The 19,361-nt window shown below is 37.3% G+C and overlaps 1 protein-coding gene across 2 annotated transcripts in view; it reads left to right on the top strand.

The window, feature by feature from the left end:
- UNC13C (unc-13 homolog C) overlaps positions 1-19,361 on the top strand; it is a 568,114-nt gene that overhangs the window by 418,239 nt on the left and 130,514 nt on the right. For both annotated transcript variants that reach the window (XM_063089570.1, XM_063089569.1), the window contains one exon: positions 16,909-17,035. In XM_063089570.1, the coding sequence (XP_062945640.1) occupies positions 16,909-17,035 (127 nt within the window). The remainder of the gene's footprint in view (positions 1-16,908; positions 17,036-19,361) is intronic.

Raw genomic sequence — 19,361 nt, 5'->3', positions numbered from 1 at the left:
TTTTTGCTCTGTTGATTGTTTCCTTTGCAGTGTAGAAGATTTTTAGTTTGATATAATCTCATTTGTTTATTTTTTGTTGCCTAGGCTTCTGAGGTCTTATTCATAAAGTCTTTGCCCAGTCCTACATCCTGAAGCATTTCCCCTGGGTTTTCTTCTAGAAGTTTTACAGTTTCAGGTCTTATATTTAAATCTTTAATCCATTTTGAGTTGATTTTGGTATATGGTGAGATACAGGGCTCTAATTTCATTCTTCTACATATGGATATCCAGTTTCCCCAGCACCATTTATTGAAAAGGCTCTCCTTTCCCCAATGTATGTTCTCAGCACCTTTGTTGAAGATCAGTTGGCTATAAATACATGGATAAATTTCTAGGTTCTCTATTTTGTTTTGTTGGTCCAAATGTCTTTTTTTATGCCAGTATCATGCTGTTTTGGTTACTATAGCTTTGTAGTATATTTTGAAGGCAGGTAGTGTAATGCCTTCAGCTTTATTCAAAAAGTAAAAGTCTCAGCATTGCTATGGCAATTTGGTGTCTTTTGCTATTCCACTTGAATGTTAGGATTAGTTTTTTCTGTGAAGAATATCATTGGCATTTTGGTAGGGATTATATTAAATCTGTGGATTGCTTTGGGTAGTATGTAATTTTCACAACATTAATTCTTCCAATCTGTGAAGATGAAATGTCTTTTGATTTTCTCATTCCCTTTAATTTCTTCCATCAATGTCTTGTACTTTTCATTGTAGAGATCTTTCACTTCCTTGGTTAAATTAATCCCTGGGTGTATTTTAAATTTGTTTATCAACTCTAAGAGTTTTTTGGTGGAGTCTTTAGATTTTTCTATGTATAAAATCATGGCATCTGCAAACAGGGACAATTTGACTTTGTCTTTTTCAATGTGGATGCCCTTTATTTCTTTCTCTTGCCTGATTGATCTGGCTAGAACTTCCTACTATGTTAAATAGGAATGGTGAAAGTGACCTTCCTCATCTTGTTCCTGTTCTTAGAAGAAAAGCTTTGAGTGTTTTCCCATTCAGGATGATGTTAGCTATGGGTTTGTCATATGTCTGTCATATATATGGCTTTTATTGTGTTGAGATACTTTTCTTCTATACTTAATTTGTTGAGAGTTTTTATCATAAATGGATATTAAATTTCGTCAAATTTTTTTTCTGCATCTATTAAGATGATCATATGGTTTTTGTCCTTCATTCTGTTGATGCGATGTATCACATTTATTGATTTGCATATCTTGAAACATCCCTGTACCCTGGGATGAACCCCACTTGATCATGGTATATAATCTTTTTGAATTACTGTTGAACTCTGTTTGCTAGTATTTTGTTGAATATTTTTGCATCTGTTTTTATTGAGGATATCAGCCTATAGTTTTCTTTTTTTGTTGTCTCTGTCTGATTTTTGGTATCAGGGTGATGCTGGCCTCATAGAACAAGTTTGGGAGAACAGCCTCTGTTTCAATTTTTTGGAATAGTTTTTAAGAATTTTTAGTAATTCTTTAAATGTTTGGTAGAATTCAGCAGTGAAGCCACCCAGTCCTGGGCTTTTCTTTGTTGGAAGAGTGCTGCTTTCTGATTCAATCTTGTTGCTCAGTATTGGTCTGTCCAGGTTTATTATTTCTTCTTTGTTCAGTCTTGGCAGGTATATGTTTCCATAAATTTATCCATTTCTTCCAGATTTTCCAATTTGTTGACATATAGTTGTTCATAATGGTTTCTAATAATTCTTTTTATTTCTGTGGCATCTGTTGTAATATCTCCTTTTTTATTTTTCATTTTTGTTATTTGGGTCATCTCTCTTCTTTTCTTGATTAGTCTAGCTAATAGTTTGTCAATTTTGTTTATCTTCCCCCCAAAACACTTTTTACTTTGTCAGTCTTTTATATCTTTTTGTGTGTGTGTGTGTGCTTTGTTTGTTTATTTTTTTGGTCTCTTTCATTCAGTTTTGTTCTAATAAATATTATTTCTTTTCATCTATTAATTTTGGGATTATGCTGTTTTTGCTTTTCTAGTTCATTGAGGTATAAAATTAGGTTGTTTATTTAAAATCTTTTCTACTTTTTTGACACTTATTGCAATAAACTTCCCTCTTAGTACCGCTTTTGCGGTATACCATAGGATTTGGCATGATGTCCTTTTGTTTTCATTTGTTTCAAGAAATTTGCTGATTTCCTGCTTAATTTCTTCTTTGACCCATTGGTCATACAGGATTATGCTGTTTAACATCTATGTATCTGTATAGTTTCCAAAGGTTTGCTTCTTATTGATTTCTAGTTTTATTTTGTTGTGATCTGAAAAGATACTTGATATGATTTTGATTTTTTTAAATTTGTTAAGACTTTGTTTGTAACCTAACATGTGGTCTATCCTGGAGAATGATCGATGTGCTGATGAGAAGAAAGTATATTCTTGTTGGATGAATGTTTTGTAAATGGCTGTCAAGTTCGTTTGGCGTAAAGTATAGTTTGAATCTGATGTTTCATTGCTGATTTTTTTTTTGTCTAGATGATCTATCCAATGCTGAGAGGCAGGTGGTGAAGTCTCCAAGTATTATTGTATTGGGGTCTATCTCTCCTTTTAGAGCTAATAATATTTGCTTTATATATATGGGTGCTCCAATGTTGAGTACATATCTATGATTGTAATATCCTTTTGCTGAATTGATCCCTTTATCATTATATAATGCCCTTCTTTTTCTCTTTTTATAGTTTTTAGTTTAAGTCTATTTTATCCAGCATAAGTATAAGCTATTCCTGCTTATTTTTGCTTTCCATTTGTGTGGAATATCTTTTTCTATCCCTTCACTGTTAGCCTGTGTGTGTCTTTACAGGGGAAATGAGTTTCTTGTAGTCAACATATAGCTGGGTCTAGTTTTTTTAATCCATTAAGCCAGTCTATGTCTTTTCAATGGGGAATTTAGTCCATTTACTTTCAGGGTTCTTATTGAAAGGTATTGCCTTACTCTCTTGGCATTTTATTAGTTTTTACGGCTATTTTATATGTCTTTCCCTTTTATTATTTCTCCTTGCCATTTTGTGGGGGGTTTGTAGAGATAAGATATAGGTTATCTTTTTTGTAATCGTATCTGCTCTATTACTGGGTTTTATTCTTTTTTTGTGCATTCTGGATGGTATTGTTTTTTGGATTCCAGATGTAGGACTGTCTTGTCTCTTGTAGTACCAGTCTCGGTGGTAAATTCCCGAAGTTTTTGTTTGTCTGGGAAAGATACTGTTTCTCCTTCATTTCGGAAGGATAACTTTGCTGGGTAAAGTATTCTTGGCTGGCAGTATTTTTCTTTTAGAGCTTTGAATATATCATCCCATTCTCACCTGGCCTATAAAGTTTCTGCTGATAAATCTACTGTTAGTCTGATGGAGATTCCCTTATAGGTGACTTGATGCTTTTCTCTTGATATTTTTAGAATTCTCTCTTTGTCTTTGACTTTTGACAATTTGAGTACAATGTATCTTGGAGAAAACCTTTTTGGGTTAAATCTGTTTGGGGATCATTGAACCTCGTGGATTTGGAAGTCCATATCTTTCCCAATACTTGGGAATTTTTCAGCTATCATTTTGTTAAATAGGTCTTCTATGCTTTTTCCTTTCTCTTCCCCCCATAGGACACCCATATATGGATGTTTGCATGCTGAAGGCTTCCCCATGTATCTCGTAGACTTTCTTCTTTTTTAAAAACTCTTTTTTGTTGTTGTTTGTTTTTGGTCCACCTAGGTTCTTTCAAAAAGCCTATCTTTGAGTTCATTCTTTCTTCTGCTTGCTCTTGCCTGTTGCTTAAGCTCTCAGTTGTATTTTTTTTTATCTCGTTGAATGAATTCTTCAGTTCCAAGATTTCTGCTTGGTTCTCTTCAGATATCTATCTCTGTTGAATTTCTCTTTTGGATTCCGGATTTTTTTTTCTCATTTTGTTACATTGTCTGTCTGTATTTTCTCTTATCTTTTTGAGTTTCCTTAAGATTAGTGTTTGGAATTTCTTTTCAGGCATTTCATAGGTTTCCTTTTCTCTGGGGTCTGGTACTAGAGAATGATTGTATTTCTTTGGGGTGCCTTGTCTTTTTGTTTTCAAATTTCTAGTACCCCTGTGATGTCTAGGCATACAGTGAAGCAGTTGCTTCTTCTAATACTATGGAGTAGCTTTTGAAGGGAGACACTCTTTCCTGTAGGTGTGCTCTATAGTGACAGTTGGGTAAGGTGTTTTAGGTTTGGTTCTGGGTGGGTAAATGCAGTAGTGTAGTCTCCATGTGAGTTCTTCAGCTGTATTCAACATTGGAGTTGTCTGTGAGTACCTCTTTGCTGGGGTGCTTGACAGTTTCTTCCTGAAGTGATTGACACTAGGCTGGGTCACTGGGGTCATGGGTGAGGTCTCAAGCTAGGGAGAAGCATTGGGTGCTCTGCTGCCCCTCAAATGGAGTGGGCAACCCCGAGAAGGCTCACTGATGCCCTGGTCAGATTCATGTGTTCCTGATAGATGCACTGGGTTGTTCTGAAGTTCCTCAGCTTAAATAGGATGCCCCGGGCAGGACTGCTGGAATCAAGATTAGGACCTTGGACTCTGAGGGAAGCAATGAGGTGTGCTCAGCAGCTTCTCAGCTACATTGGGTGACTCAGTGGAGTCACTGGGGCCTTGGGTGGGGCCCTGCACCCCCAAAAGAGTCTCTGGGGCACTCTGCAGATCCTCAGCCAAAGTGGGTGACACTGAGTGAGGTTTCTGGGTTCTTGGGTGGGGCTCTGCACCCTCAAGAAGGATACTGGGTTGCTCTGCAGCACTACCATTGGAGTGGGCCACTTTGGGCAAGGTTGTAGCAGTTTTGGACAGGACACTTCACCACAAGAGGAATGTTAGATCACTCTGCAGCTCCTCAGCTGGAGTGGGCTACTCCAGGTTAAGTTTCTGTGGTAGTGAGCAGGACCCTGCACCCTTAAGAGAAATACTGGGAAATTCCACAACTATTCAGCTGGAGTGACCGCTCTTGGCATGTCCTCTGCAGTCATGGGCAGAACTTCATGACCCCAAGAGATATGTTGCATCTCTCTGAAATGTCTCAGCTGGAGTTAGCCACTTTGGATAAAGTTTCTATGGCCATGGGTGGGACCCTGCACCTATGGGAGAGATGCTGGGCTCTCTGCAGCTGCTTAGCTGAAGTGGGCCACTCTGCTGCTGTGGTCATGGTCAGGCTCCTGTGACCCCAAGAAGAACACTCGGTCATTCTGAAGCTCCTCAGTTGGTGTGAGCTTCCCCCCACAAGGTTGTTGGGGCTGGGGGCAGGCCCCTGTGCCCCCAAGATTGGTTCTGGTTGCCCCCAGATGGGTGAGGCAGGACTGAGCGGGCTCACTGGAGCTGCAGATGGGGCTCTGTGCCCTCAAGAGGTCCTACACAATTCCTGCTGGAGTCCATGGGTCTAGGCTGGACCACTGGAGCTATGAAGGAACTCACCACTGCTGTGAGACACATAGGCACTTCTCTGAAGAGAGAAGGGCTGCCAGCAATGGCAGAAGACCTCAACTGGTTGGCTCTCAGGCTTCGGAATGTGTGCTACCCTGTGCCTTTAAGAGAGATTCTGGGTCTCTCTGCAGCCCACCTGCTGGGGTGAGTGTACCTGGGCAGGCTGACTGGAGCTGCAGGCAGGACTCAGTGCCCCCAGGAGAGGCATGCAGATCCTCTACAGCCTCCCCAGTGGGGTGTGTGGGTCTTGGCAGGTGTGTTGGAGCCATGGAGCGACTTTGTGCAGCTTTGAGAAGTGTATGGGTGCTTCACTAAAGAGAGTAGGGCCACTGGCAGTGGCAGAAGGCCCAGATCAGTCAGCTCTCTGGTTCTGGGAAGTATGTACACTGACCATCTCTGTCCTGAGGGTGGTCCCCTCACTACACTGGACTGCCTGTTCCCAAGGTGCAAGATGCCACATGACTCAAGTGCCAGAGACCTGGCATGATGATGGAGCCTCGGGGCTGTGGAAATGCCAGGGTTATTGGGCTCCTGGGAAAAATGCACTTGGGTGGTGACTCTGATCCCAAAATCATGACCATTGCAGCAGCCATGGACCCAGGCATGGAGGCAATTCAGGGTGAACTCCCTCCTTGGATCAATGCAATCGTGTGGGCTCCCAGCTGCTCCCCACACAAGGTGCGTGGTGTGCATCTGCAGTTGCTCAGTTCCCTCCTGCAGACAGAAACTCCTCCACGGTCCCTCAATATATATTTATTTAAGAACCAAAGTTTCTAGGTAATAAAGTGTTGTGTATGCAAGCACACAATATCTAAAAAAATATCATATCATATACATGTCATCTACATTGGACCCCTAATACTCACTTTTTATTTGGTATTCCTTCCAGACCTTCCATATTAGCACCTGTTAGAGATAGAGCAGGATGTCAAACACTGACAGGGATGCTTAAGATAGTCCTAGCAAAATTGTATGCTACCAACTATAGGACAAAGCAGAATGTTTATGCAATAAAATGATGTCACAAATTAGGGATGAAAAAATGACACCATGATGTGGCAGCAAATTTGCCTTTGGCACAAGAATGGGTTGTGTGTATACTATCCCTACCATTTAAACCAATATTTAATTGTAAATCTCTGCATTATGCATAAAACTCCATTCATAAGTACTAACTTTCTGGGAAAAAAAATTATTTCCAAGTAAATGCTGGTAAACATTATCTAAACGATAGTCATATTCTTCTAAATTGCAAAAGTTCCTTGTACAATTTCAATGAAGCATTTTTATTCTGGTAGTAAAATATTCATATTTCTCATTGATATTCAAAGATTAAATTTTGTACAAAATTATTATACGGCAATTTGAAAAACTAATTAAATGTTTCATTTTGTAAATGCAATGCGCTAGTTGAATCTTTGTTGCCAAAATTTAAAATGCAGGCGGATTGATGACTAAATAAATTCTGAGTCATTCATTCACATCATATGTGACTGATGCAATTTTGTCAGTGCAGTTCACCACTAAGCAGAGGATAATTCAGATAGAAGTAAAGGTAATTTGAAGTATATTTTTGAATTTGGTTTTATAGTCTCTTACACTGATATTTTGTAGGTGATAGTTAGAATGTAATTGCAGTTTATTTGAAATATCTTCTGTATAATATGTGATTACACATTATGAAAAGAATATATAAACACATAGAAAAACAAGCACATGGATTTTGGAACAACACCTCACTTTTCATAGAATCATTTAAGTGGTAATAACTACATAGAATAGAATTGAGAGCCCACAAGTATGAAATGTCTGACAGGAAGGTAAAAAGTGATATTATTCTATCCACAAAGTCCATAAATTTTACTTCTGTGATTACGCCTCATTCAGAGCCTATATTCTTTTAACTTAACATAAACTTAACACGTTTAATTAACTGGTTTCCTACATGATGGTGGATCAATTCACAATGGGTTCGGCTACAGGTACTTATACTGCTACAGTTCCACAAAGCAAGGGGACAGCCTGAATACATGTATATGTATAAATGTATACAGTCATCCCTCAAAGTTTGCCAGAGATTGGTTCCAGGATCCCCTGCGGATACCAAAATTTGAGGATGCTCATGACCCTTACGTAAAATGGTGTGGTATTTGCATATAATCTGCATATCCTCCCCTATTCTTTATATCATCTCTAGATTACTTATAATGTAAATACTATGTAAGTAGTTGTTATATTGTATTTTTTATTTGTATAATTCTTTATTGTTTTTTTTTCTGAATATTTTTTATTCGCAGTTGGTTGAATCTGTGGGTGCATGTATGTAAGAAAAAAAAAGAAAGCAAGAAACAGAGACAGGAAATTAGAAAGCAGAGTAGTATGGGGGTTAATTAATAAGAGGTTTCAAACTTTGAAAACTTTTTGTAATGCAACAGAATATAATATGTTGCATCTTAATTCCACAACAAACAATTTCACACAGTTCAAGTTTGTTAATTTCTTGTTTGTATATATCAAAGTTTGTGCAGCTCTCCTGTGAGAGGGAGCTCAAAGACCCAGCTGCCTACCATCTAAGGCTCTGCTATCCCCTAGAGCCTTGGAATTCTCATATGGATCTTCAGCATCTGGCCAGTAAATGAGAGAAAAGAACACAGCAGATTTTATAAGAGTAATTTTGGGGCAAGACTAGAATTGGCATACTTTTTTTTATAGCCCCAAATTTAGTCATATGACAAGGAAGGCTGGGAAATGTCATCTGATTATGTACCTGGGATAAGGACATAGTTTGGTAACCAATTAGTCAAACCTTCCACAAATACTGAAGTTCCTAGTGATTACTACATGTCACTGCAAAAATAAAGCTTATCTTTGATATTTCCTCCTGAAGGACAAACATCACAGGTGGACTGCATTATGCAGGAGCATACCACTTCTTTCCATTTGGGTTTGTACCATCCTCAAAATCAGACATACATCACCATCTAACTCAATAAACTAAAAACCTCTTATTAGATCAGCTGAAGTGCATAATGCACGTGAGACTGTCAATTACTCTCTTGTCAAATTGGCAGAATGTGAAAACAGATGGTACTGGTCTCCTGTTTCTTTCCACAGAGAGCAGTAAATAGTTGCTAGTGCGTAAGAGAAACACAGCTTAAAGAGCTAGAAACTAATTCCTATGGATTACAAGAAATTCTGTGAGGAGGAAACTACTAGTAATTCTTCTAAGACTTTTTCTTTTTCAGCAAAGTGGTTGGTAAAATCCTGATAGTTCGAGTTATCATACCAGGTAGATTCTTAGGAACTAGAATGGATAGTCTCTAGACAAGAACAAAACCAGATTTTATCTTTTAGAAAGATCAGTGGTATCCTTCCTATCTCCATTCCTGTATCTATCCTCAATGGGGAGACTTGGGAGGTGGGGAAGATGAGAAAGCGGCCTGGCGAACATGTGGCTGCAGTGAATTACACACATAGAAGTCTTTCCTCGAACTGTGGGAACAGCAGAAACGAAGGGACTTTAGGGGGCTTGCAGAATCCAGGATGGGTTTAGGGGGGCCTGTAATTTCTGAGCACAGTGCCCAAATAAAGAGGAAGAAACAATTTCTACAGTTATAGAGAAGTGAAGTGAAAATAGGTCAAGCAAAGAAACAAAGGTTCTGCCTGAGAAACTGACTGGGACACTGCCCACAGCGGCCTTTTACATGCTTTCCAAAGTGGAGAGGCTACTGCATTGCTAGTGGCAGAGATAGGTGAACACTGTTTTCATAGGGTGCAACATAAATTCAAGGTTCATCCAAATTTACCACCAACATATTTAAAAACATGAGTAGGGAGACGAAAAAAGCCCAAGGTTTTAATTGGAAACATAGTTAATATAATTTCACAGAAGAAGCACATACGACTTAAACAATATCACTTTCAAGTAAGACACTTAAGTCCTGTTTCATGTAATATGTTTCTTCTGACACAAATTCCTGTCGACTCACTAAATACCACTATCAGCATATCATGTCTTGATTCAATTGTTCACTTAAAGCAGAGTTGGGCTAAATTCATTTCTTCCAAGAGACCACAACATCCTGTCTGTTCTGCAAATCATGGTACTTGCCATATTGGGTTGAATTGACTGTTAACATGTCACCCCTTCTCCCTAAGTTCAGTGTATGTCAGTTCAAAGGACATGTGTCCTTCATTTATATATTTCCTATACCTCATACATGACCTGGCACAAGGTGCACATTCAATAAACAGTTTTGGTATTAAATGGAACTGGGTTGCCCTTTCCTTCAGGATTCTGTTAATGTACTTTTGGAAGAGGTAACACATTAAGTCAGGTTCATTCCTAACATTTGCAGAGGCAAGAACATACATGGAGGCCCAGGTATAAAGACATAAAGAAAATGTGTTCTATCTTCCTACCTCAACAAGTATACCTTCATATCAATATGATAAAAATTGTGTGTTACACCAGATATATTTTAATATGCCAAAAGTTGACAAAATGTTAAAGTTAAAATTTAATTATCAATATGCATATTTGGGTGTTCTGCTTGAACTGGTAATATTTGGACTTTTTGATCATTATATTTTTCTCTCAGAATATACTTTCTCACCTTTTTTTCAGCAAATTCACTAACTATACAGCTACAATAAAATTTTTCAAATATTTTGCATTCCATTTAAAGTGGTGCCAAACAATACAACCTTTCCTGAGTCACATGATGTCTGCTCTTTCATTTTTTCCATTTGTATAAATTTAAGCACACCATTACTTTTAAATTTTTTCTATTTCTTTTTTCTTTTCAGTCTTTATTTCTTCTGAACTCCACATACATACTTTTCTTTCTACCCAACTTCAGTTTACACACATTCTTAATATTTAAAGGATTAAAATTTAAAATATTACTGTATTAAAAACAGACATAATTTGATTATATATTATTAAAATATGTAATTTAAAATAAACTTTAAATTAAAAATTTTTAAATATTTAAAGTAAAATTTAAAATACGTGTGCTCAGATATAGTACATGTAGTTTTTAGAAACTAATTTTCTTCTAAAATATTCAAATATATTTACTAAAATGAAGACAATACAAATTAATACATGTATAAAATTTTATGTAAATAACTTACTAAAGCTAAAATTAAATTAATTAAATCTCATATATCTAAATTTAAAATACAAAACTATTAGAAGGCGGAGCAAGATGGCCAGCTAGAAGATTCTACCCCTCATCTCTCCCACAAAGACAGATGAAACAACAACTAAACAACTGCACTTGGATGGAAATAAGGAGAGCACTGGAGCACATAAAAGGAGGTACAGAAATGCTAGTGAGCACAGAAACTCAGGATAGCCACGTGGAGAACGTAAGAAAATCCCCAAGTTCCACTACCCCATCCCCCAGCCAGGATCAGCAAGGTAACAGAAGGAACTTCTCCCTGTGGGAAAAAGGTAAGCAAGAAGACTCCAGAAGTCCTCATCAACAACTTGGACATCTACCATCCTTATCACTGGGGACCCTGGCAATCCTCACAGGCACTAAACACAGCTGAGGAAGCTGCCTGGCATCCACACAGCTGTGCTCCCCCAGAAGAGCCGACACTGTGCCCTGCCCTCCATGGCTTATGCAGCTACTGCAGCATCTTGGAAATGTAACTGCTACTGGAGGGTGTCTTACCCTGGGGGTGAGTGATACCCTTTCATCCCAAAGACTAAGCCACCATTGAACTAAGCTGAGAGGAGCTGTTGGACTGAGGGACTAGGTGGTGATAGAAATGCTCTACCCATCCCTCTCAGTTGCAGCAGTGCCCCCATCCACAGCTGAAACTGGAGCTGCAGAGCTGCACACTCCCTCTTGGGGAATCTTTAATTATCCCTCCCAATCATGGCTGTGCCCCACCACCAGGACTGAGCTGAAAGGGCACACCACCTCCTGGGAAATTACTGTTTTGGCTGAGAAGCTGCTTGGCCAAAAAGTTGCTTAGTTGAGCTGAGTAGCTGTGCATCCAGGGCTGAGCTGACATAGTACCTCACATCCCAGGGAAACAGAGCAGTGGCTGAGCTGAAACACACTGCCCAAGGGGCTGAACAGTGCTAGTACTCTGCCTCCCTGGAGTTGGACTATTCCCTTAGAGACTGAGCTGCTCAGATACCCCTTGCCCTGGGGAGTGAAATCAGTGCTGTGCTGCTCCCTGCCCCCCAGGACCCAAAGAATAAGTGCACCCTGCAATTCTGGGTTCTTGCTGCCACTGCACCTGGCCTCATAGAGAATGACATATTGCTGAATCTCACTGCTCCAGGGGCTAGAGGCACCACATCAAAGTGCCTCACCTTCTGGGAATCAAGTGACAACTGAGCACCAGTTGCTCTGGTTCTTGAATTGTACCTGTGTTCTGCTCCCCAAGCCCAAACCTCTAGAGCATCCCTTCTCCCCCAGAATTGGGTCCGTGATGTGCTCAGCTTTCCAGGGTCAGAGTTGCTCCACTGTGGAAAAAAATGAGAACAGGATGACAGCAAAAGCCCTTGCCACTGAAGAGCTTAACAACCTATGCTGCTGCAGCAAACTTCTACAGCCAAGGGCACTGAGATACCCACAGTTAGTGGCAATATTGACCAGAGTTGAAGAAACTACCCAGAGACTAAACCACTGCATCTGTGGAAACAGAAACAGCCTTTTCAACCAGCACAATAAAACACAACTGTGGGTGAAAGACTGTCTATGAAATTCACTTTGTAAAGTTTTGAAGGGGAAATGTTTCACTAGATGCACAGACATCAATGCAGGGACACAAGAAATATACACTCAGACAAATGGAACGGGATAGAGAACTCAGAAATTAACCCACATATATACCACCAACTGATCTTTGATAAAGGCAACAAGAACATACATTGGGGAAAAGACTGCCTCTTCAATAAATGGTGCTGGGAAAACTGGACATCAATGTGTAGAAAAATGAAACTAGACCCATACCTGTCACCGTATACCAAAATCAACTCAAAATGGATTAAAGACTTAAATATAAGACCTGAAACCATAAAACTACTGAAAGAAAACACAGGGGAAACTCTTCAGGGCTCAATATATGCCAACTGATGAATGTGATACATCATATCAATAGAATGAATGACAAAAACCGTATGATCATCTCAATTGATGCAGAAAAAACATTCTATAAAATTCAACATCCCTTCATGATAAAAAACCTCAACAAAATTTGCATATATGGAACATATCTTAACACAATAAAGGCCATATATGACAAATTGACAGCTAATATCATACTAAGCAGTGGAACAAGACAAGGATGCCTGCTTTTACCACTCTTATTCAACATAGTACTAGAAATCCTATCCAGAGCAATTGGGTAAGGGAAAGAAATAAAGGGCATCCAAAATGGAAAAGAGGAAGTCAAACTGTCCCTGTTTGCAGATGACATGATTTCATATATAGAAAAATCTAAAAGCTTTACCAAAAATTCTTAGAACTGATAAACAAATTCAGTAAGGTCATGGGTTACAAAATCAACATACAAAATCATTAGCATTTCTATACACCATAAGAAGCAAGATGAAAAAGAAATCAAGAAAGCAATCCCATTTACAGTAGCTACCAAAATAATAAAATACTGAGGAATTAATTTAACCAAGGGGATGAAAGATCTCTGCAAAGAAAACTATGAAACTTATGAAAAAAAAAATTGAAGAGTATACAAAGAAATGGAGAGACATTCCATGTTCATGGGTTGGAAGAATAAACATTTTGAAAATTACTGTACTACCAAAAGCAATCTATAGCTTGAATGCAACCCCTATCAAAATACCCATAACAGTTTTCACAGAGGTAGAAAAAACAATTGTAAAATTCATATGGAACCACAAAAGATTCCAAATAGCCAAAGCAATCTTGGGCAAAAAGAACAAAACTGGAGGCATCACATTAACTGACTTCAAAATATATTACAAAGTTATAGTAACCAATATAGCATGGTACTGGCATAAAAACAGACACACAGAACAATGGCACAGAACAGAGAACCCAGAAAAGCCATGTATTTACAGCCAACTGATTTTTGATAGAGACTCAAGAAGTATTCATTGGGGAAATGACAGTCTCTTCAACAAATGATGCTGGGAAAATGGATATCCACATTCTGAAGATTTAAATTAGACTCCTTTCTCTCACGATATACAAAAATCAACTCAAAATGAATTAAAGACCTATATTTAAGACCTGAAACTATAAAACTACTAGAAGAATGCTTAGGGAAAATGCTACATGAAATGGGAGTAGGCAGCACTTTTTTGAACAAGACTACAAAGGCACAGGCAACTAAAACAAAAATAAACAAATGGGACTACATCAGACTAAAAAGCTTCTGCACAGCAAAGGATATAGTCAACAAAGTAGAAAGACAACCTACAGAATGGAAAAAGTGTTTGCAAACTACACATCAGACAAGTGGTTAATGTCCAGAATATATGAGGAACTCAAACAACTCAACAGTAAAAAAACAAATAACACAATTAAAAAATGAGAAAAGGAACTGAACAGACATTTTCCAAAAGAACACATACAAATGGCTAACAGGCACATGTAAAAATGCTCAGCATCACTAATTATCAGAGAAATACAAATTAAAACCACAATGAGGCATCATCTTACTTCACTTAGAATGACTATTAACACAAAGACAGAAAGCTAACAAGTGTTGACAAGGATGTGCAAAAAAAGGGAACTCTCATACATTGCTGGTGGGAATGTAAATTGGTACAGCCATTGTGGAAAACAGTATGGAAGTTCCTCAGAGAACTAAAAATTGCACTACACTGTGACTCAGCAATCCCATTACTGGGTATATACTGAAAGGAAATGAAATCAATATATCAAAGAGACACCTGCACTCCCGTGTTTACTGCAACTCTATTTACATTAGCCCAGAGATGGAATCAACCTAAATGCCCATCGACAGATGAATGGATTAAAAAAAATTGTGGTGTATATATACACAATGGAATACTATTCAGCTATAAAAAAATGAAATATTGTCATTTATAGCAACATGGATGGAACTGGAGACCATCATGTTAAGTGAAGCAAGCCAAGCACAGAAAAATGAGTAACGCATGATTGCACACATATGTGGAAGCTGAAAAAGAAGTGATTCTCATGAAAGTAGAGAATAGAATAATGGGTACCAGAGGCCAAAAGGGGAGGGGAGCTGGGGTGGTGGGGAGGTGGAAGCATAGCAGAGGGAAGCTGTGCTATGTACCCTAAGTGAATCAATGTACTGTATGTGTGTGTGTTGAAAAAACACACTGTACCCCACAAATACATACAAATAAATATTAAATTAAAAAATAAGCAAATAAAATAATGATGATTCTAGCATTTAATGACCATCTAGTTGGCAAAGAACTGATATAAGGTTTCATGTATATTATATCTAGAACTGTGCATATGCAAATTTAAGAGTAACATGTTATTTAATATTCAAAATATTCCCTAGCCATCACGTGCACCTATTTGGATTGTGAGTACTGCACTTATTCATTAGTACCTTCAGAAGCATAAATTGAAACCAAAGAAAAGCAAGAAAATGGGTGTTCATTAATACTTGAAAATAATACATTATTATTCAATAATATGTAGTATTTCTGCTGTCCAGAGGAAGAACCTGTCAAGTTAGTTTGTCCTTTCTCTTACTTAACTGCATCCATAGCCCAAATTCCTCCCTGCACTACAAAGCAATATCTATTTCTGTTGTCAGCAGTGGCACAGACTACAAACCTTGGTAGCATTTGGACACAGTCATCTTTTGTTTATAGGATATAGGACAAAACATGATCCAAAATGTTTCTCTGGGGCTTAGAGGGTATTAATCATAAGAGTAGGTGATGTTAGTCACAAGAGAATATCTTTAGCATTCTCACGTGCCCTGTACCAGCAACAAGTGTGGGATCATAAGTGACAGAGATACTTAATTTTTGAGTCTGTACTTATAATAAGTTGAGTCCTCTAAATGTGTGGGTCCCAGGCCAAGGGTCTCTCCTTGTCTGGGTTTCAGGGTAGTATTGTGTTAAGTTTCTTCCTATGAGTTTATCAAATAATGTTTTCTCTTAAGATGTGAAGGGATACTAGACACCTGAAGGGAAAGATGGGGGAGAGCCAACACTGAATGGTGAAAGAAGGTGAAATTTGGAGGGATCTGAAGCAAAACATCATTGTACTCATAATTTTGTTTGGGCGTTTGGCCTAGAAATATGAGTTTACTACTCATTTCTATGTGAGTACATGGGTGTGTGTTGCTTCTCTCTCTCGGTTCTACAAATTGTCTTGAATTAATCATTGTTCAGATAATTTAAAGATGTTCGATTAGGGAGTGTGTTCTCTCCTTTGTTTACCATTGGGATTTAAGTCATTCTATAGTCAGGATTTGGAAAGTAGGGATGCCCTTTATTTGTTTATAACAATCTAAGTGCTTCAAATAGAATTATCAAAATTTATCCTAGAGTGTAAAGTATATAATGTTTCTACTATAAACCAAAGCTTTTAGCTTAAAGGAGACTCACAGACCTCAACCAGAACTTCTCAGAGAGCACTTTCGAGCTGAATATAGTTAGGGATATTTTGGGTTTGGTTGCGTTTATAGTTAGTTGCAGCCAGAATTGGCCAAGATACCAATATAAAGGGGGGAAATTCAAAGATAAACATGTTCAGTAACATTATTATTTGTCTCTATTCCCCATTAGTGTATGTCCAGATCACGATAACAGTTTTAGGCTCTACTTTCTGAGCAAGAAAGAAAAAAATGTCACATATTAAGAAATCCTGTTAAAAATATCAAAAAAGCCACAGGTGCAAAATAATTTTAGCTAAACCTAAAAAGTGAAGAAATCATATGTCTTACAATTTAGAGATATTTCCTTTTCTTTTCAACTATCTTAAGTCTTTAAGTGTAAAATAACTAGGCCAGAAATGCAATCTACTCACTCACATTTCCAATATTAATTGGTGTTTATGGCTCCTAATTTGAGTCATACTTTATCAATGCTTAAAATTTTAATTATTTCCAACACTTTGAATCAGGTTAAAGGTAGTCAAAATATGAAAGCTTGCAGATAAATAGAAAAATGCTGGTATGTTATTACTCTAACTGCATCAGAATTCTCATCTTTTTTAGTAAGACACATTAGAACATTCAAGTTATTTAAAATTACTGTTTGACCTACTTGATGTGTGGGACCTAAGATTATTTTTGCATTTTGTAAAATTTCAGGTCTGTCATTAGCCATTCGCTATGTCTTTACCTCTAATATATTACTTTCTTCCTTTTAGAAATTTGAGTAATAAAAGTAGATTGGAACACAGCAGCACTGTTGGCAAACCAAAATTTATTAAATGTTTGATTTTATCTGTCATAGAGCATGAAAAGCAGCGATTATGCAAGAGCACCGATTATATGAATTTACATTTCAAAGTAAAATGGTTTTATAATGAATATGTGCGTGAACTTCCTGCCTTCAAGGATGCTGTTCCTGAATACTCCTTGTAAGTAGTGATTTTCAACCCCCTCCCCCATTTTGTTCTCAGTTCACAGTCCTGTAAAATTACACCTGAATTGTGCAGCACTAAAATAAATCTCTTCACATAGGCTTCATTTGAATGCAGACATTTCTGTTATAAAATTAATGTTAAAAGATTTGCATGTCATTGAAAACCATATTTAATTGAATTGTGTTGCGTTTTTCAAGTATGCCTTACTGGGATGTTAAACTCGAAGAGAAAAAAAATGTATAATAAGATATGACTTACCTGATGAAATTATTTCAACATGCTAGAATGCAGATTTTTTTTTCTTTTGGATAATGAGGGTGCTTATATATTGATCTGTATAATCAGATTTTCTCTTTAATTCAAACTCATAACTGTCTTCTAAATTCATATTTCTAAAATATAAATCATTATTTAACAGATAACTTTTTCATAAATATGCCTCTATCAAATACGTTTGTCATCATACAATCACACATGTAATTCTCTGCATTTGAAATGTCTCAGAATTCTATTTTATCTATTTAAGGTAGTCTTTCATACGCCAGGCACTGTGCCAAGTGCTTTAGGGCAGTAGTAAGTAAAGACTTCACCCTCAAAGGAGTTTGCCCTCTAGGAAATATTGATAAGTACAAAATTCATGATAAAGCAAGGTCAAATGAAATAAGCATAATTTAAGGAGCTTAAGTGAAGTGAAGTGAAGGGTCTCACGGAAGAGAGACATTCCCCCCTTATTTGGGGGACTCCACACAATATTTATGAATGGGGTGGCATTTGATGGAGACTTTGAAAAATTGGTCAGATTATAGCAAAAAAAGGGAGAAAAGCATTAGGATGGAAATGAAAGTCATGAGCATAATTGTGGGGGAAGGAATATGTGGGCTCTGATCCACAGGAAATAGTGTTATTCCACTTGGATACAGGGTACTTTTACAAAATTAGTAAAAGAAATATAGCAAAAGTAGTTTTGAACTAGATTATTGTAAATACATGCTGTGGAACTTATTCAGTCCATATTCATCAGTCATTATGGGAGTTGAAAGAGAAAGAGAATGGGGGACATAACAGATTTAGAAAGTAATGAGCAATGTAAAGATGAGATTAGAACAACCCTTTAATATAACTTTTCTCATAGAAGTATATAAGATGAACTAGGACAGTGGGACAAGTTAAAAGGCTGTACTATGGGGAGGGGAAGATATTGGTCAAAGGACACAAAATTTTCCATTAGGAAGGAGGAGTAAATTCAAAAGATCCATTGTACAACATGGTGACTATAGTTAAAAACAATGTACTGTGTTCTTAAAAATTGCTAAGAGAGTAGATTTTATGTGTCCTTACCACAAAAAAAAAAAAGTGTGTAAGGTAATGCATATGTAGACTCAATTTAGCCATTTCACAATGTATACATATTTTAAAACAACATGTTGTACATGGTAAATACATACATTTTTGTCAATTAAAAAATAGGAAATATTAAAAATAAATAAAATTATTTTTATTATGTGAAAAAGGCTACACCAATAATATAGAGTGATTGTAGTGAGAATACAAAAGGTGAAGATGGAGGAGAGAAATTTTGAAGAAAGGATTCATAGAATTTGTCAACTCAACACATATGGGGATTTTAAAAAAAGAGAGGAAGGAGATAAACATGAAGTATGTGTGCCTAAGTACTTAGTAGTATCTTTGGGAATAGGGAAGTAAAAAGGAGTTATTTTCCAGAAATAGCTGCTTCTGGCTCTGTCTAGACTTACTACACTTAGCTAAAATCAGACTAATATGCTCATTAAAGACCAACTATAAAAGCAGAATAAAATTAAACATATTAGACAGCAACCAAGGCAACCAGGAATTGAGAAGCTAAATCCCAGAGAAAAGAGAAAAGTACTAAGGTAAGCCTTTATCTGCTGCAGCTTTTCTCCCATGCTCCCCACCCCCATATGTTTGCCAATTTGCAATACAAGGCTTGGAGGCCAAAAAGCCAGCAATAGTTCAGACTTCATAGCAATCTCCCTTAGCTGAGGAAACAAATATTAATGCTCAAGGCTATGAAGACTGCTTGGACTTATGGGACCAAGATCCCAAAGAAAAGGCAACTACAGAGACGTGTGCACAAAACTCTGCATGCAATTTCCCCTTCAAGTATTTTTTGATTCCTATTCTGCTCATATATGGAGATTGAGGCAGACAAAAACAAGTATAAATAGGCAATAAGAGGTTTAAAACTAAGTAGAGACAGCAGTCTCACAGTGATAGAGGGACAAAAGTTAGAGGTCAAGACTTGTTAAGAAAGAAGGAACTTCATAAACACCCCAGGCTT

The sequence above is a fragment of the Cynocephalus volans genome, chromosome 3, assembly GCF_027409185.1.
Source record: "Cynocephalus volans isolate mCynVol1 chromosome 3, mCynVol1.pri, whole genome shotgun sequence".
Lineage (NCBI taxonomy): Eukaryota > Metazoa > Chordata > Mammalia > Dermoptera > Cynocephalidae > Cynocephalus > Cynocephalus volans.
This window is presented reverse-complemented; position numbering and strand designations above follow the sequence as displayed.